The sequence below is a fragment of the Anoplolepis gracilipes genome, unplaced genomic scaffold, assembly GCF_047496725.1.
Source record: "Anoplolepis gracilipes unplaced genomic scaffold, ASM4749672v1 Contig23, whole genome shotgun sequence".
Taxonomy (NCBI): Eukaryota; Metazoa; Arthropoda; class Insecta; order Hymenoptera; family Formicidae; genus Anoplolepis; species Anoplolepis gracilipes.
The window spans coordinates 327123-341295 of NW_027328674.1; the positions used below are offsets into that span (position 1 = coordinate 327123).

Genomic DNA, 14173 nt, shown 5'->3' on the forward strand with positions numbered 1-14173 from the left:
ATTTATTAATAATTTGTATTATTATGGAAATTAATAATTTTTCATTCATTTGTTTTTTATCAATTAAATTAAAAAATAAAAAAATTATTTTTTTATATTATCTCATTCAAGCTTTAGCTTCCTTATTAATAATGTTAACTTTAATTATTAATAATTTTATATATATACAAATAAATTTTATTATAATCAATTTTTTTATCTCTATTATAATTAAATTAGGGATCCCCCCATTTCATTCATGAATCCCTTCTGTAGCTATTTTTTTAGATTGATATTCATTATTTATTTTTTTAACAATTCAAAAAATTATTCCTTTATACATAATTTCACTTATTAACCCTCCAATTTTTTTACTATATTTTATAATTTTAACATCTGCATTTATCTCCGCCTTTAAAATAATTAATTCAATAAATTTTAAAATTTTATTAAGATTTTCTTCAATTAACCAAATGTTTTCTTCGATTAACCGGATAAATATTAATTTTAATTTATTTTAAAACCCTTATCTGATTTTCATATTTAATATTCTATACACTTATCCCATTAATTATTATTATAATTTTTATATATTTTAAAATTTCATTTAGATTTTCTTTAAGTAATAACTTTCCTTCAATTAATTTTAATTTAATTTGTTTGTTATTATTTTTAATTTAAATTAATAAAAATATTTTTTTAATTTATTAAATTTATTTTAATTTTAAAATTATAATTAAACTATGCTAAAATAAATAAATTATTAAATTTTTTCAAAAAATTTTAAATTTTAAAACCATTTTTATAAAATTTTTATAAATAATATTAATAAATTTTTTAAATTTTAAAATTAATTTATAGATTATCCCATAAATTTTTAATATAAATCAATATATTTATTGTAAATAAAAATTATTTTAAACTTTAATAAAAATTTACATATTTAAATTTATATCTAAATTAAATTTATATAAAAAAAAAAATTAGATATCAAAAAAATTGATTAAAGTATCTTCTCTAAATAAATATTAAAAATAATTTTTTTATATTAAATTTTATTTATTTATTTAACTCTTTTTCTTTCGAGAAATTTATTTATCAATAATTTTTTTTAATAAACCCTGATACAAAAGGTACATTTAACTAAAATTACTTTTAAAAATTTTTTTATTTTCATTTACATTACATTATCATTAAAATTAAAATAATTATTTTAAAATTTTTTACTAAAACCTTTTTTTTTTTAATATAATTTTATTTAATAATTTATAATATTTTTTCTTATATTTATTTATTATTAATAATTTATTTATTAATTATAATAAAATTTTAATAATTTTTAATTAATCTTTTCAATGTAAATGAAAAATTTTTATTTAAACTAAAATTTTTTTTTATTCTAAATACATTTTCCAATATATTTACTTTGTTACGACTTTTTCCATAAATTTTTATTAATGAAAATGACGGGCAATTTGTACATATTTTAATTAAAATTCAATTTAAATATTTTTTTAACTTTACAATTAAATTCAATATTTATAAAACTTTAAAAATTTATTTCAATTAATTAAATTAAATGTAACTCATTTAAATCTTAACTATTCTACATTTTGATTTGAATTATAATTATAATTAAATTTTTAAATTATTAATCTTTTAATATAATTTTTCAACAACAATATATAAAAATTAAATTAAGTAATTCTATTCGTGGATTATCAAATTAATCAACAAGTTCCTCTAAATCATAAAATACCGCCAAATTTTTTATTTTTAATGATTAACATTTAATATTTAATTATATTTTATTTTCATTTAAATAATAGGGTATCTAATCCTAATTTATTATATAAATTTTTTTAATTTTATTATTAATTTAAATAAAATTATTTAACTTTTAATATCTATTCATATTTCACCATAAAAAAATAAATTAGTTAAATATATTTATTTATTTATATATTTTATATTTATATATAATTATTTAAATTTATTTTTATTTAAAGTATAAACCGCAATTGCTGGCACTTTATTTATTAATAATAAATTATAATTTTCTATTATAAATTTTTATTTAATTAATTATTATAAATACTAATTTATATATTATTAAATTATTTAAATTTTATATAATTTTTTAAAATTTTATTTATACTTTAAATTATAAAATAAATTTAAAAAAAAAATTAATTTTGTAATTATATTTATTAATTATTAAAAACAAATTATAAAAATAATTTAAATTTAAATTTAATATGAATATAAAATTTAATTTATAATATACATAAAAAAAAATTAAATAATATTCCCCCACCCCCCTTTTTTATATTATTATCATTATTATTAATTATTAATAATTATTTAAATATATTAAAATATTTTATTAATAAATAATTTTTTTTTCTATATTGTAGGTTTTTAATATTTTAAATTAAAAATAATGATTAATAAGTTTTAATTAATTAATATTAAATAATTAATGTTAATTAAATATTTTAAATATATATAATTAATTATATATTTATAAAAATAATTAAAATATTTTATTAACATTAAATAATAATTATTAAATAATATTAATGTATATATAAATAAAAACTTAAATTTTTAATTTTTTTTACTTTCTATAAAATACTCTCCTTAAATTTATATATATAAGATTTTTAATTATTATTAATTATTTTATTTATAGATAAGTTTTTTAATTTTAATTTTAATAATATATTTTTTTTTATAAATACATATAATTAAAATAGTCAATTATTAAATTTAAATAAAATTACTCTCTCCCTCTGAATTTTATTTTAACTAATTATACTTTTTTAATTTTATAATAACTAATTATTTTTAAAAAATCAATTTTTATAATAATTTTATTTATAATATTTTATTATTTAATTTATTAATTAATCTTTATAACTACTTTAATTTTAATAAATTCTTTTATTATTTTTACTAATACAAATTTAATTTAAATTATTTATTTAAATTTACTTATAACCTTTTTTTAAATTAAATTTACTTATCATATTTAATTTTAACTAATGATTAATAGTCAATTTTCAAAAATATTATACTAATTTATATTTATTTAATTAAAGTAAGTAAGCTAATTCTCTAAGCTTTTAGGTTCATACCCTAAATATAGAAATTTTATCTTTCTCTTATTTAATTAATTATTTTTGCTATTTAAATTTTATTAATAACTAAAAATTTATTTAATGATATGCCTGATAAAAGGATTATTTTGATAGAATAAATCATACATAATTTATATATGTTTTCATTTAAATTAATTTTTTGATATTTAATAGATTTAAACTTACTCAAAAAATTTCAAAAATTTTTATGCTTCATAATACATTAAAATATAACATTAATATTCAATATTTATTCAAGGTTTAATACAACTAAAAAATTAATTTTATTTATATGCATCATAATTTATTCATAAAATTTTTTTTAATGTCTTATTTAATTTATTTTTCTTTTATTTCTTTATTTTTATACGATTTATTAATAATTTGTATTATTATGGAAATTAATAATTTTTCATTCATTTGTTTTTTATCAATTAAATTAAAAAATAAAAAAATTATTTTTTTATATTATCTCATTCAAGCTTTAGCTTCCTTATTAATAATGTTAACTTTAATTATTAATAATTTTATATATATACAAATAAATTTTATTATAATCAATTTTTTTATCTCTATTATAATTAAATTAGGGATCCCCCCATTTCATTCATGAATCCCTTCTGTAGCTATTTTTTTAGATTGATATTCATTATTTATTTTTTTAACAATTCAAAAAATTATTCCTTTATACATAATTTCACTTATTAACCCTCCAATTTTTTTACTATATTTTATAATTTTAACATCTGCATTTATCTCCGCCTTTAAAATAATTAATTCAATAAATTTTAAAATTTTATTAAGATTTTCTTCAATTAACCAAATGTTTTCTTCGATTAACCGGATAAATATTAATTTTAATTTATTTTAAAACCCTTATCTGATTTTCATATTTAATATTCTATACACTTATCCCATTAATTATTATTATAATTTTTATATATTTTAAAATTTCATTTAGATTTTCTTTAAGTAATAACTTTCCTTCAATTAATTTTAATTTAATTTGTTTGTTATTATTTTTAATTTAAATTAATAAAAATATTTTTTTAATTTATTAAATTTATTTTAATTTTAAAATTATAATTAAACTATGCTAAAATAAATAAATTATTAAATTTTTTCAAAAAATTTTAAATTTTAAAACCATTTTTATAAAATTTTTATAAATAATATTAATAAATTTTTTAAATTTTAAAATTAATTTATAGATTATCCCATAAATTTTTAATATAAATCAATATATTTATTGTAAATAAAAATTATTTTAAACTTTAATAAAAATTTACATATTTAAATTTATATCTAAATTAAATTTATATAAAAAAAAAAATTAGATATCAAAAAAATTGATTAAAGTATCTTCTCTAAATAAATATTAAAAATAATTTTTTTATATTAAATTTTATTTATTTATTTAACTCTTTCTCTTTCGAGAAATTTATTTATCAATAATTTTTTTTAATAAACCCTGATACAAAAGGTACATTTAACTAAAATTACTTTTAAAAATTTTTTTATTTTCATTTACATTACATTATCATTAAAATTAAAATAATTATTTTAAAATTTTTTACTAAAACCTTTTTTTTTTTTTTAATATAATTTTATTTAATAATTTATAATATTTTTTCTTATATTTATTTATTATTAATAATTTATTTATTAATTATAATAAAATTTTAATAATTTTTAATTAATCTTTTCAATGTAAATGAAAAATTTTTATTTAAACTAAAATTTTTTTTTATTCTAAATACATTTTCCAATATATTTACTTTGTTACGACTTTTTCCATAAATTTTTATTAATGAAAATGACGGGCAATTTGTACATATTTTAATTAAAATTCAATTTAAATATTTTTTTAACTTTACAATTAAATTCAATATTTATAAAACTTTAAAAATTTATTTCAATTAATTAAATTAAATGTAACTCATTTAAATCTTAACTATTCTACATTTTGATTTGAATTATAATTATAATTAAATTTTTAAATTATTAATCTTTTAATATAATTTTTCAACAACAATATATAAAAATTAAATTAAGTAATTCTATTCGTGGATTATCAAATTAATCAACAAGTTCCTCTAAATCATAAAATACCGCCAAATTTTTTATTTTTAATGATTAACATTTAATATTTAATTATATTTTATTTTCATTTAAATAATAGGGTATCTAATCCTAATTTATTATATAAATTTTTTTAATTTTATTATTAATTTAAATAAAATTATTTAACTTTTAATATCTATTCATATTTCACCATAAAAAAATAAATTAGTTAAATATATTTATTTATTTATATATTTTATATTTATATATAATTATTTAAATTTATTTTTATTTAAAGTATAAACCGCAATTGCTGGCACTTTATTTATTAATAATAAATTATAATTTTCTATTATAAATTTTTATTTAATTAATTATTATAAATACTAATTTATATATTATTAAATTATTTAAATTTTATATAATTTTTTAAAATTTTATTTATACTTTAAATTATAAAATAAATTTAAAAAAAAAATTAATTTTGTAATTATATTTATTAATTATTAAAAACAAATTATAAAAATAATTTAAATTTAAATTTAATATGAATATAAAATTTAATTTATAATATACATAAAAAAAAAATTAAATAATATTCCCCCCCCCCTTTTTTTATATTATTATTATTATTATTGATTATCAATAATTATTTAAATATATTAAAATATTTTATTAATAAATAATTTTTTTTTTCTATATTTTAGGTTTTTAATATTTTAAATTAAAAATAATGATTAATAAGTTTTAATTAATTAATATTAAATAATTAATGTTAATTAAATATTTTAAATATATATAATTAATTATATATTTATAAAAATAATTAAAATATTTTATTAACATTAAATAATAATTATTAAATAATATTAATGTATATATAAATAAAAACTTAAATTTTTAATTTTTTTTACTTTCTATAAAATACTCTCCTTAAATTTATATAAATAAGATTTTTAATTATTATTAATTATTTTATTTATAGATAAGTTTTTTAATTTTAATTTTAATAATATATTTTTTTTTTATAAATACATATAATTAAAATAGTCAATTATTAAATTTAAATAAAATTACTCTCTCCATCTGAATTTTATTTTAACTAATTATACTTTTTTAATTCTATAATAACTAATTATTTTTAAAAAATCAATTTTTATAATAATTTTATTTATAATATTTTATTATTTAATTTATTAATTAATCTTTATAACTACTTTAATTTTAATAAATTCTTTTATTATTTTTACTAATACAAATTTAATTTAAATTATTTATTTAAATTTACTTATAACCTTTTTTTAAATTAAATTTACTTATCATATTTAATTTTAACTAATGATTAAAAGTCAATTTTCAAAAATATTATACTAATTTATATTTATTTAATTAAAGTAAGTAAGCTAATTCTCTAAGCTTTTAGGTTCATAATATAGAAATTTTATCTTTCTCTTATTTAATTAATTATTTTTGCTACTTAAATTTTATTAATAACTAAAAATTTATTTAATGATATGCCTGATAAAAGGATTATTTTGATAGAATAAATCAGTGCTCGGAGTTAGTTGCCCTTTTTGGGCCAATTTCCGAGGCGCCACCTCCTATTCCCCCACTAGCGCTTGAGGCTCGACGGCCGAGCCGCCGAACGCTATACTTCAGGTGTGTAACTATAAGAAATATATTGAGGTCCGTATGTTACGTTACAAATCATTAAAATTTTTCTTGCTAAATAATTATTTTTATAAATTATAAATAATAAATAAAAGTATATTAACAAATAATAAATATAATAATAACAAATAATATAATAATATATAATAAAAAAAATATAATAAATAAAATAAATTATTAATAAAGATATTAAAAATTCTATTATTAATATGCATGCGAATATGTATATGTATATGTGTACGTATATATATAAATATATATAATAGCTTTACATAACATTAATAATATTTTTAATATTTTTACTTATAATTTATTATTATATATTTTTTATTGTATATATTATTTATTATTATATTTATTATTTATTAACATAATTTTATTTATAATTATTTATAAAAATAAAAATTATTTAGCAAAAAAAACTAACGATTTGTGTGCGTAACATACGGATCCCAACACATTTCTTATAGGGACGCGCCTGAAGCGATTCGGCAGCCGTCGAGCCTCGAGCGCTAGTGGGGGAATAGGAGGCGTAGCCTCGGAAATCGGCCCGAAAAGGGCAACTAACTCCGAGCACTGGAATAAATCATACATAATTTATATATGTTTTCATTTAAATTAATTTTTTTATATTTAATAGATTTAAACTATCTCAAAAAATTTCAAAAATTTTTATGCTTCATAATACATTAAAATATAATATTAATATTCAATATTTATTCAAAGTTTAATACAACTAAAAAATTAATTTTATTTATATGCATCATAATTTAATCATAAAATTTTTTTTAATGTCTTATTTAATTTATTTTTCTTTTATTTCTTTATTTTTATACGATTTATTAATAATTTGTATTATTATGGAAATTAATAATTTTTTATTCATTTGTTTTTTATCAATTAAATTAAAAAATAAAAAAATTATTTTTTTATATTATCTCATTCAAGCTTTAGCTTCCTTAATAATAATGTTAACTTTAATTATTAATAATTTTATATATATACAAATAAATTTTATTATAATCAATTTTTTTATCTCTATTATAATTAAATTAGGGATCCCCCCATTTCATTCATGAATTTCTTCTGTAGCTATTTTTTTAGATTGATATTCATTATTTATTTTTTTAACAATTCAAAAAATTATTCCTTTATACATAATTTCACTTATTAACCCTCCAATTTTTTTATTATATTTTATAATTTTAACATCTGCATTTATCTCCGCCTTTAAAATAATTAATTCAATAAATTTTAAAATTTTATTAAGATTTTCTTCAATTAACCAAATGTTTTCTTCGATTAACCGGATAAATATTAATTTTAATTTATTTTAAAACCCTAATCTGATTTTCATATTTAATATTCTATACACTTATCCCATTAATTATTATTATAATTTTTATATATTTTAAAATTTCATTTAGATTTTCTTTAATAATAACTTTCCTTCAATTAATTTTAATTTAATTTGTTTGTTATTATTTTTAATTTAAATTAATAAAAATATTTTTTTAATTTATTAAATTTATTTTAATTTTAAAATTATAATTAAACTATGCTAAAATAAATAAATTATTAAATTTTTTCAAAAAATTTTAAATTTTAAAACCATTTTTATAAAATTTTTATAAATAATATTAATAAATTTTTTAAATTTTAAAATTAATTTATAGATTATCCCATAAATTTTTAATATAAATCAATATATTTATTGTAAATAAAAATTATTTTAAACTTTAATAAAAATTTACATATTTAAATTTATATCTAAATTAAATTTATATAAAAAAAAAAATTAGATATCAAAAAAATTGATTAAAGTATCTTCTCTAAATAAATATTAAAAATAATTTTTTTATATTAAATTTTATTTATTTATTTAACTCTTTTTCTTTCGAGAAATTTATTTATCAATAATTTTTTTTAATAAACCCTGATACAAAAGGTACATTTAACTAAAATTACTTTTAAAAATTTTTTTATTTTCATTTACATTACATTATCATTAAAATTAAAATAATTATTTTAAAATTTTTTACTAAAACCTTTTTTTTTTTTTAATATAATTTTATTTAATAATTTATAATATTTTTTCTTATATTTATTTATTATTAATAATTTATTTATTAATTATAATAAAATTTTAATAATTTTTAATTAATCTTTTCAATGTAAATGAAAAATTTTTATTTAAACTAAAATTTTTTTTTATTCTAAATACATTTTCCAATATATTTACTTTGTTACGACTTTTTCCATAAATTTTTATTAATGAAAATGACGGGCAATTTGTACATATTTTAATTAAAATTCAATTTAAATATTTTTTTAACTTTACAATTAAATTCAATATTTATAAAACTTTAAAAATTTATTTCAATTAATTAAATTAAATGTAACTCATTTAAATCTTAACTATTCTACATTTTGATTTGAATTATAATTATAATTAAATTTTTAAATTATTAATCTTTTAATATAATTTTTCAACAACAATATATAAAAATTAAATTAAGTAATTCTATTCGTGGATTATCAAATTAATCAACAAGTTCCTCTAAATCATAAAATACCGCCAAATTTTTTATTTTTAATGATTAACATTTAATATTTAATTATATTTTATTTTCATTTAAATAATAGGGTATCTAATCCTAATTTATTATATAAATTTTTTTAATTTTATTATTAATTTAAATAAAATTATTTAACTTTTAATATCTATTCATATTTCACCATAAAAAAATTAATTAGTTAAATATATTTATTTATTTATATATTTTATAATTATATATAATTATTTAAATTTATTTTTATTTAAAGTATAAACCGCAATTGCTGGCACTTTATTTATTAATAATAAATTATAATTTTCTATTATAAATTTTTATTTAATTAATTATTATAAATACTAATTTATATATTATTAAATTATTTAAATTTTATATAATTTTTTAAAATTTTATTTATACTTTAAATTATAAAATAAATTAAAAAAAAAATTAATTTTGTAATTATATTTATTAATTATTAAAAACAAATTATAAAAATAATTTAAATTTAAATTTAATATGAATATAAAATTTAATTTATAATATACATAAAAAAAAAATTAAATAATATTCCCCGCCCCTTTTTTATAATATTATCATTATTATTAATTATTAATAATTATTTAAATATATTAAAATATTTTATTAATAAATAATTTTTTTTTTCTATATTTTAGGTTTTTAATATTTTAAATTAAAAATAATGATTAATAAGTTTTAATTAATTAATATTAAATAATTAATGTTAATTAAATATTTTAAATGTATATAATTAATTATATATTTATAAAAATAATTAAAATATTTTATTAACATTAAATAATAATTATTAAATAATATTAATGTATATATAAATAAAAACTTAAATTTATAATTTTTTTTACTTTCTATAAAATACTCTCCTTAAATTTATATAAATAAGATTTTTAATTATTATTAATTATTTTATTTATAGATAAGTTTTTTAATTTTAATTTTAATAATATATTTTTTTTTTATAAATACATATAATTAAAATAGTCAATTATTAAATTTAAATAAAATTACTCTCTCCCTCTGAATTTTATTTTAACTAATTATACTTTTTTAATTCTATAATAACTAATTATTTTTAAAAAATCAATTTTTATAATAATTTTATTTATAATATTTTATTATTTAATTTATTAATTAATCTTTATAACTACTTTAATTTTAATAAATTCTTTTATTATTTTTACTAATACAAATTTAATTTAAATTATTTATTTAAATTTACTTATAACCTTTTTTTAAATTAAATTTACTTATCATATTTAATTTTAACTAATGATTAATAGTCAATTTTCAAAAATATTATACTAATTTATATTTATTTAATTAAAGTAAGTAAGCTAATTCTCTAAGCTTTTAGGTTCATACCCTAAATATAGAAATTTTATCTTTCTCTTATTTAATTAATTATTTTTGCTATTTAAATTTTATTAATAACTAAAAATTTATTTATTAATGATATGCCTGATAAAAGGATTATTTTGATAGAATAAATCATACATAATTTATATATGTTTTCATTTAAATTTTTTTATATTTAATAGATTTAAACTATCTCAAAAAATTTCAAAAATTTTTATGCTTTATAATACATTAAAATATAATATTAATATTCAACATTTATTCAAAGTTTAATACAACTAAAAAATTAATTTTATTTATATGCATCATAATTTATTCATAAAATTTTTTTTAATGTCTTATTTAATTTATTTTTCTTTTATTTCTTTATTTTTATACGATTTATTAATAATTTGTATTATTATGGAAATTAATAATTTTTTATTCATTTGTTTTTTATCAATTAAATTAAAAAATAAAAAAATTATTTTTTTATATTATCTCATTCAAGCTTTAGCTTCCTTAATAATAATGTTAACTTTAATTATTAATAATTTTATATATATACAAATAAATTTTATTATAATCATTTTTTTTATCTCTATTATAATTAAATTAGGGATCCCCCCATTTCATTCATGAATCCCTTCTGTAGCTATTTTTTTAGATTGATATTCATTATTTATTTTTTTAACAATTCAAAAAATTATTCCTTTATACATAATTTCACTTATTAACCCTCCAATTTTTTTATTATATTTTATAATTTTAACATCATTTAACTGCATTTATTTCTGCCTTTAAAATAATTAATTCAATAAATTTTAAAATTTTATTAAGATTTTCTTCAATTAACCAAATGTTTTCTTCAATTAACCGGATGAATATTAATTTTAATTTATTTTAAAACCCTAATCTGATTTTCATATTTAATATTCTATACACTTATCCCATTAATTATTATTATAATTTTTATATATTTTAAAATTTCATTTAGATTTTCTTTAAGTAATAACTTTCCTTCAATTAATTTTAATTTAATTTGTTTATTATTAATTTTTAATTTAGCCAGAATTCCCCCACTAACGTTTTTTATTTTTAAATGAACTATAATCTATATTTTTTTATTAAATTCAAATTTTTATTTTATTTTTATTTTAATGATTTTAAATTCTTTCATTTTAATTTATGTTTATATTAATTTAATAAATCTAATAATATGTTTTTATTTAATTATAATTAAGCTTTTTAATAAACCAATATACATATATAAATTTTTTCACTCATATAGATTATTTATTTTTTTCATGATTTTAAGCTTAATCTTTTCATTAATTATAATTTCAATTTAGTTTGTATACAATTTTTTAAAATTAGATTTATACTTTTCACCCCACTTAATCAATAAATTTTAAATATTAAGATTTTAAGTTAAATTTATAAACTTTAAATTTTCAAAGTTTACACAATAAAATTTTTAAAAATTTTTAAATCTTAAAAATTTTAATATTTTAATTTTTTATTAAAAATTTCTTTAAATTTGCAATTTAATATTTTTATTAGTTAAACTATAAAATATATAAAAAAATTTATATTTTTATAACACATTTAATGTAATATCAGAAAATTAAAATTTTCTTAAATAAATTTACAATTTATTACTTAAATCAGATATGATATCTATTATTATCTCACTTAAACTTAGTAAATAATTTTATTATCAATAAAAATATACTATGAATAAGTGACTTTATTCAACTAATCACAAAGATATTGGCATTCTATATTTTTCATTTGCAATTTGGGCTGGGATAATCGGATCTTCTATAAGAATAATTATTCGTTTAAAATTAGGATCATCTAATGCACTAATTAATAATGATCAAATTTATAATTCAATAGTTATTAGACACGCATTTATTATAATTTTCTTTATAGTTATGCCATTTATAATTGGGGGATTTGGAAATTTTCTTTTCCCTCTAATACTTGGTTCACCTGATATAGCCTACCCTCGAATAAATAATATAAGTTTTTGACTTCTACCCCCTCACTCTCTCTACTTTTATTAAGTAATTTTATTAATGATGGAACTGGGACTGGATGAACAATTTATCCCCCTTTAGCCTCTAATGCATTTCACAATGGTCCTTCAGTAGATTTAACAATTTTTTCTCTTCATATTGCCGGAATATCTTCTATTCTAGGGGCTATTAATTTTATTTCTACAATCTTAAATATACATCATAAAAATCTCGCAACTGATAAAATACCTTTTCTAGTTTGATCAATTCTCATTACAGCAATTCTCTTACTTTTATCCCTCCCAATTTTAGCCGGAGCAATCACAATACTTTTAACAGACCGAAATTTAAATACTTCATTTTTTGATCCGTCAGGAGGGGGTGATCCTATTCTTTATCAACATTTATTTTGATTCTTTGGTCACCCCAAAGTTTATATTCTTATTCTCCCAGGATTTGGGCTAATTTCCCATATTATCATAAATGAGAGAAGAAAAAAAGAAACCTTTGGTGCCTTAGGAATAATTTATGCTCTTATAGCAATTGGATTTTTAGGCTTTATTATTTGGGCTCATCATATATTTACTATTGGGCTAGATGTTGATACCCGAGCCTATGTTTCAAACAGAGCCTATGTCCGGAGAGCACCTGTGTCATCCTGAATGTACTGTTGCCCCATGCCTTGTCCAGCCACTCTGCCAGACAGGGCAGGACGGCCGATATCGTCCTCTCCCCGGATGTTGGGGGGCGCTCGTGCAGCGACGCGATCCATCGCTGCTCGAGAGATTTTTTCTCCTGGAGCTTCCAGGTGCCCAGTATCCTGGCCGGGACTTTGGTAACTCCTCCCCTGCGCGCCGCGGATTTCCAGTCATACAGACGTCTGTATGAATCGGCAACCATATGCAAAGGGGGTAGTCCGGCCAGGATGGTGGCCGCCGCGTCCGTCCTATAGCATCGGACGAGACGAATGGCCAACCTGCGCTGGACGCGACGCATCGCGTCCTGTATGCGTCTAGTGGCCATCGCCTCGCCCGCCCACACCGGTGCTGCATACATCAGTATGCTAAGGACGGTGTGCGCGTAGACGCGGCGCACTCGACCGTCCGGCCCTCCAAAATTCAGCAGCAAGCGGCTAATCGCTGCCGCCGCCTTCTCCGCTCTCGGGACCAGGCGGTCAAAGTGACCCGCAAAGCTTCATCGGCCGTCGATGTGGAGCCCCAGGTATTTAATCTGGGACCTCACTGGGACAACAGTACCGTCCACATCTAGTCGGGAGATGAGGGGAGGCTCCTGTCACGTCCAGCGCCTCCGCTTGACACCAGTCGCCGTCCGTTGACTCCATACGTCACCTGTTAAGTAGACA

The 14173-nt window shown here is 15.6% G+C and overlaps 1 protein-coding gene across 1 annotated transcript; it reads right to left on the minus strand.

Moving 5' to 3' along the window:
- Positions 1–13395: 13395 nt before the first annotated feature.
- LOC140675934 (uncharacterized) lies at positions 13396–13866 on the minus strand. The gene has a single exon (XM_072910533.1). The coding sequence runs from the start codon at positions 13864–13866 to the stop codon at positions 13396–13398; it is 471 nt and encodes a 156-aa protein (XP_072766634.1).
- Positions 13867–14173: the final 307 nt, after the last annotated feature.

Bases quoted from the DNA above. Each gene is read 5' to 3' on its own strand.
- LOC140675934 (XM_072910533.1), bottom strand. From the start codon at position 13,866: ATGTATGCAGCACCGGTGTGGGCGGGCGAGGCGATGGCCACTAGACGC.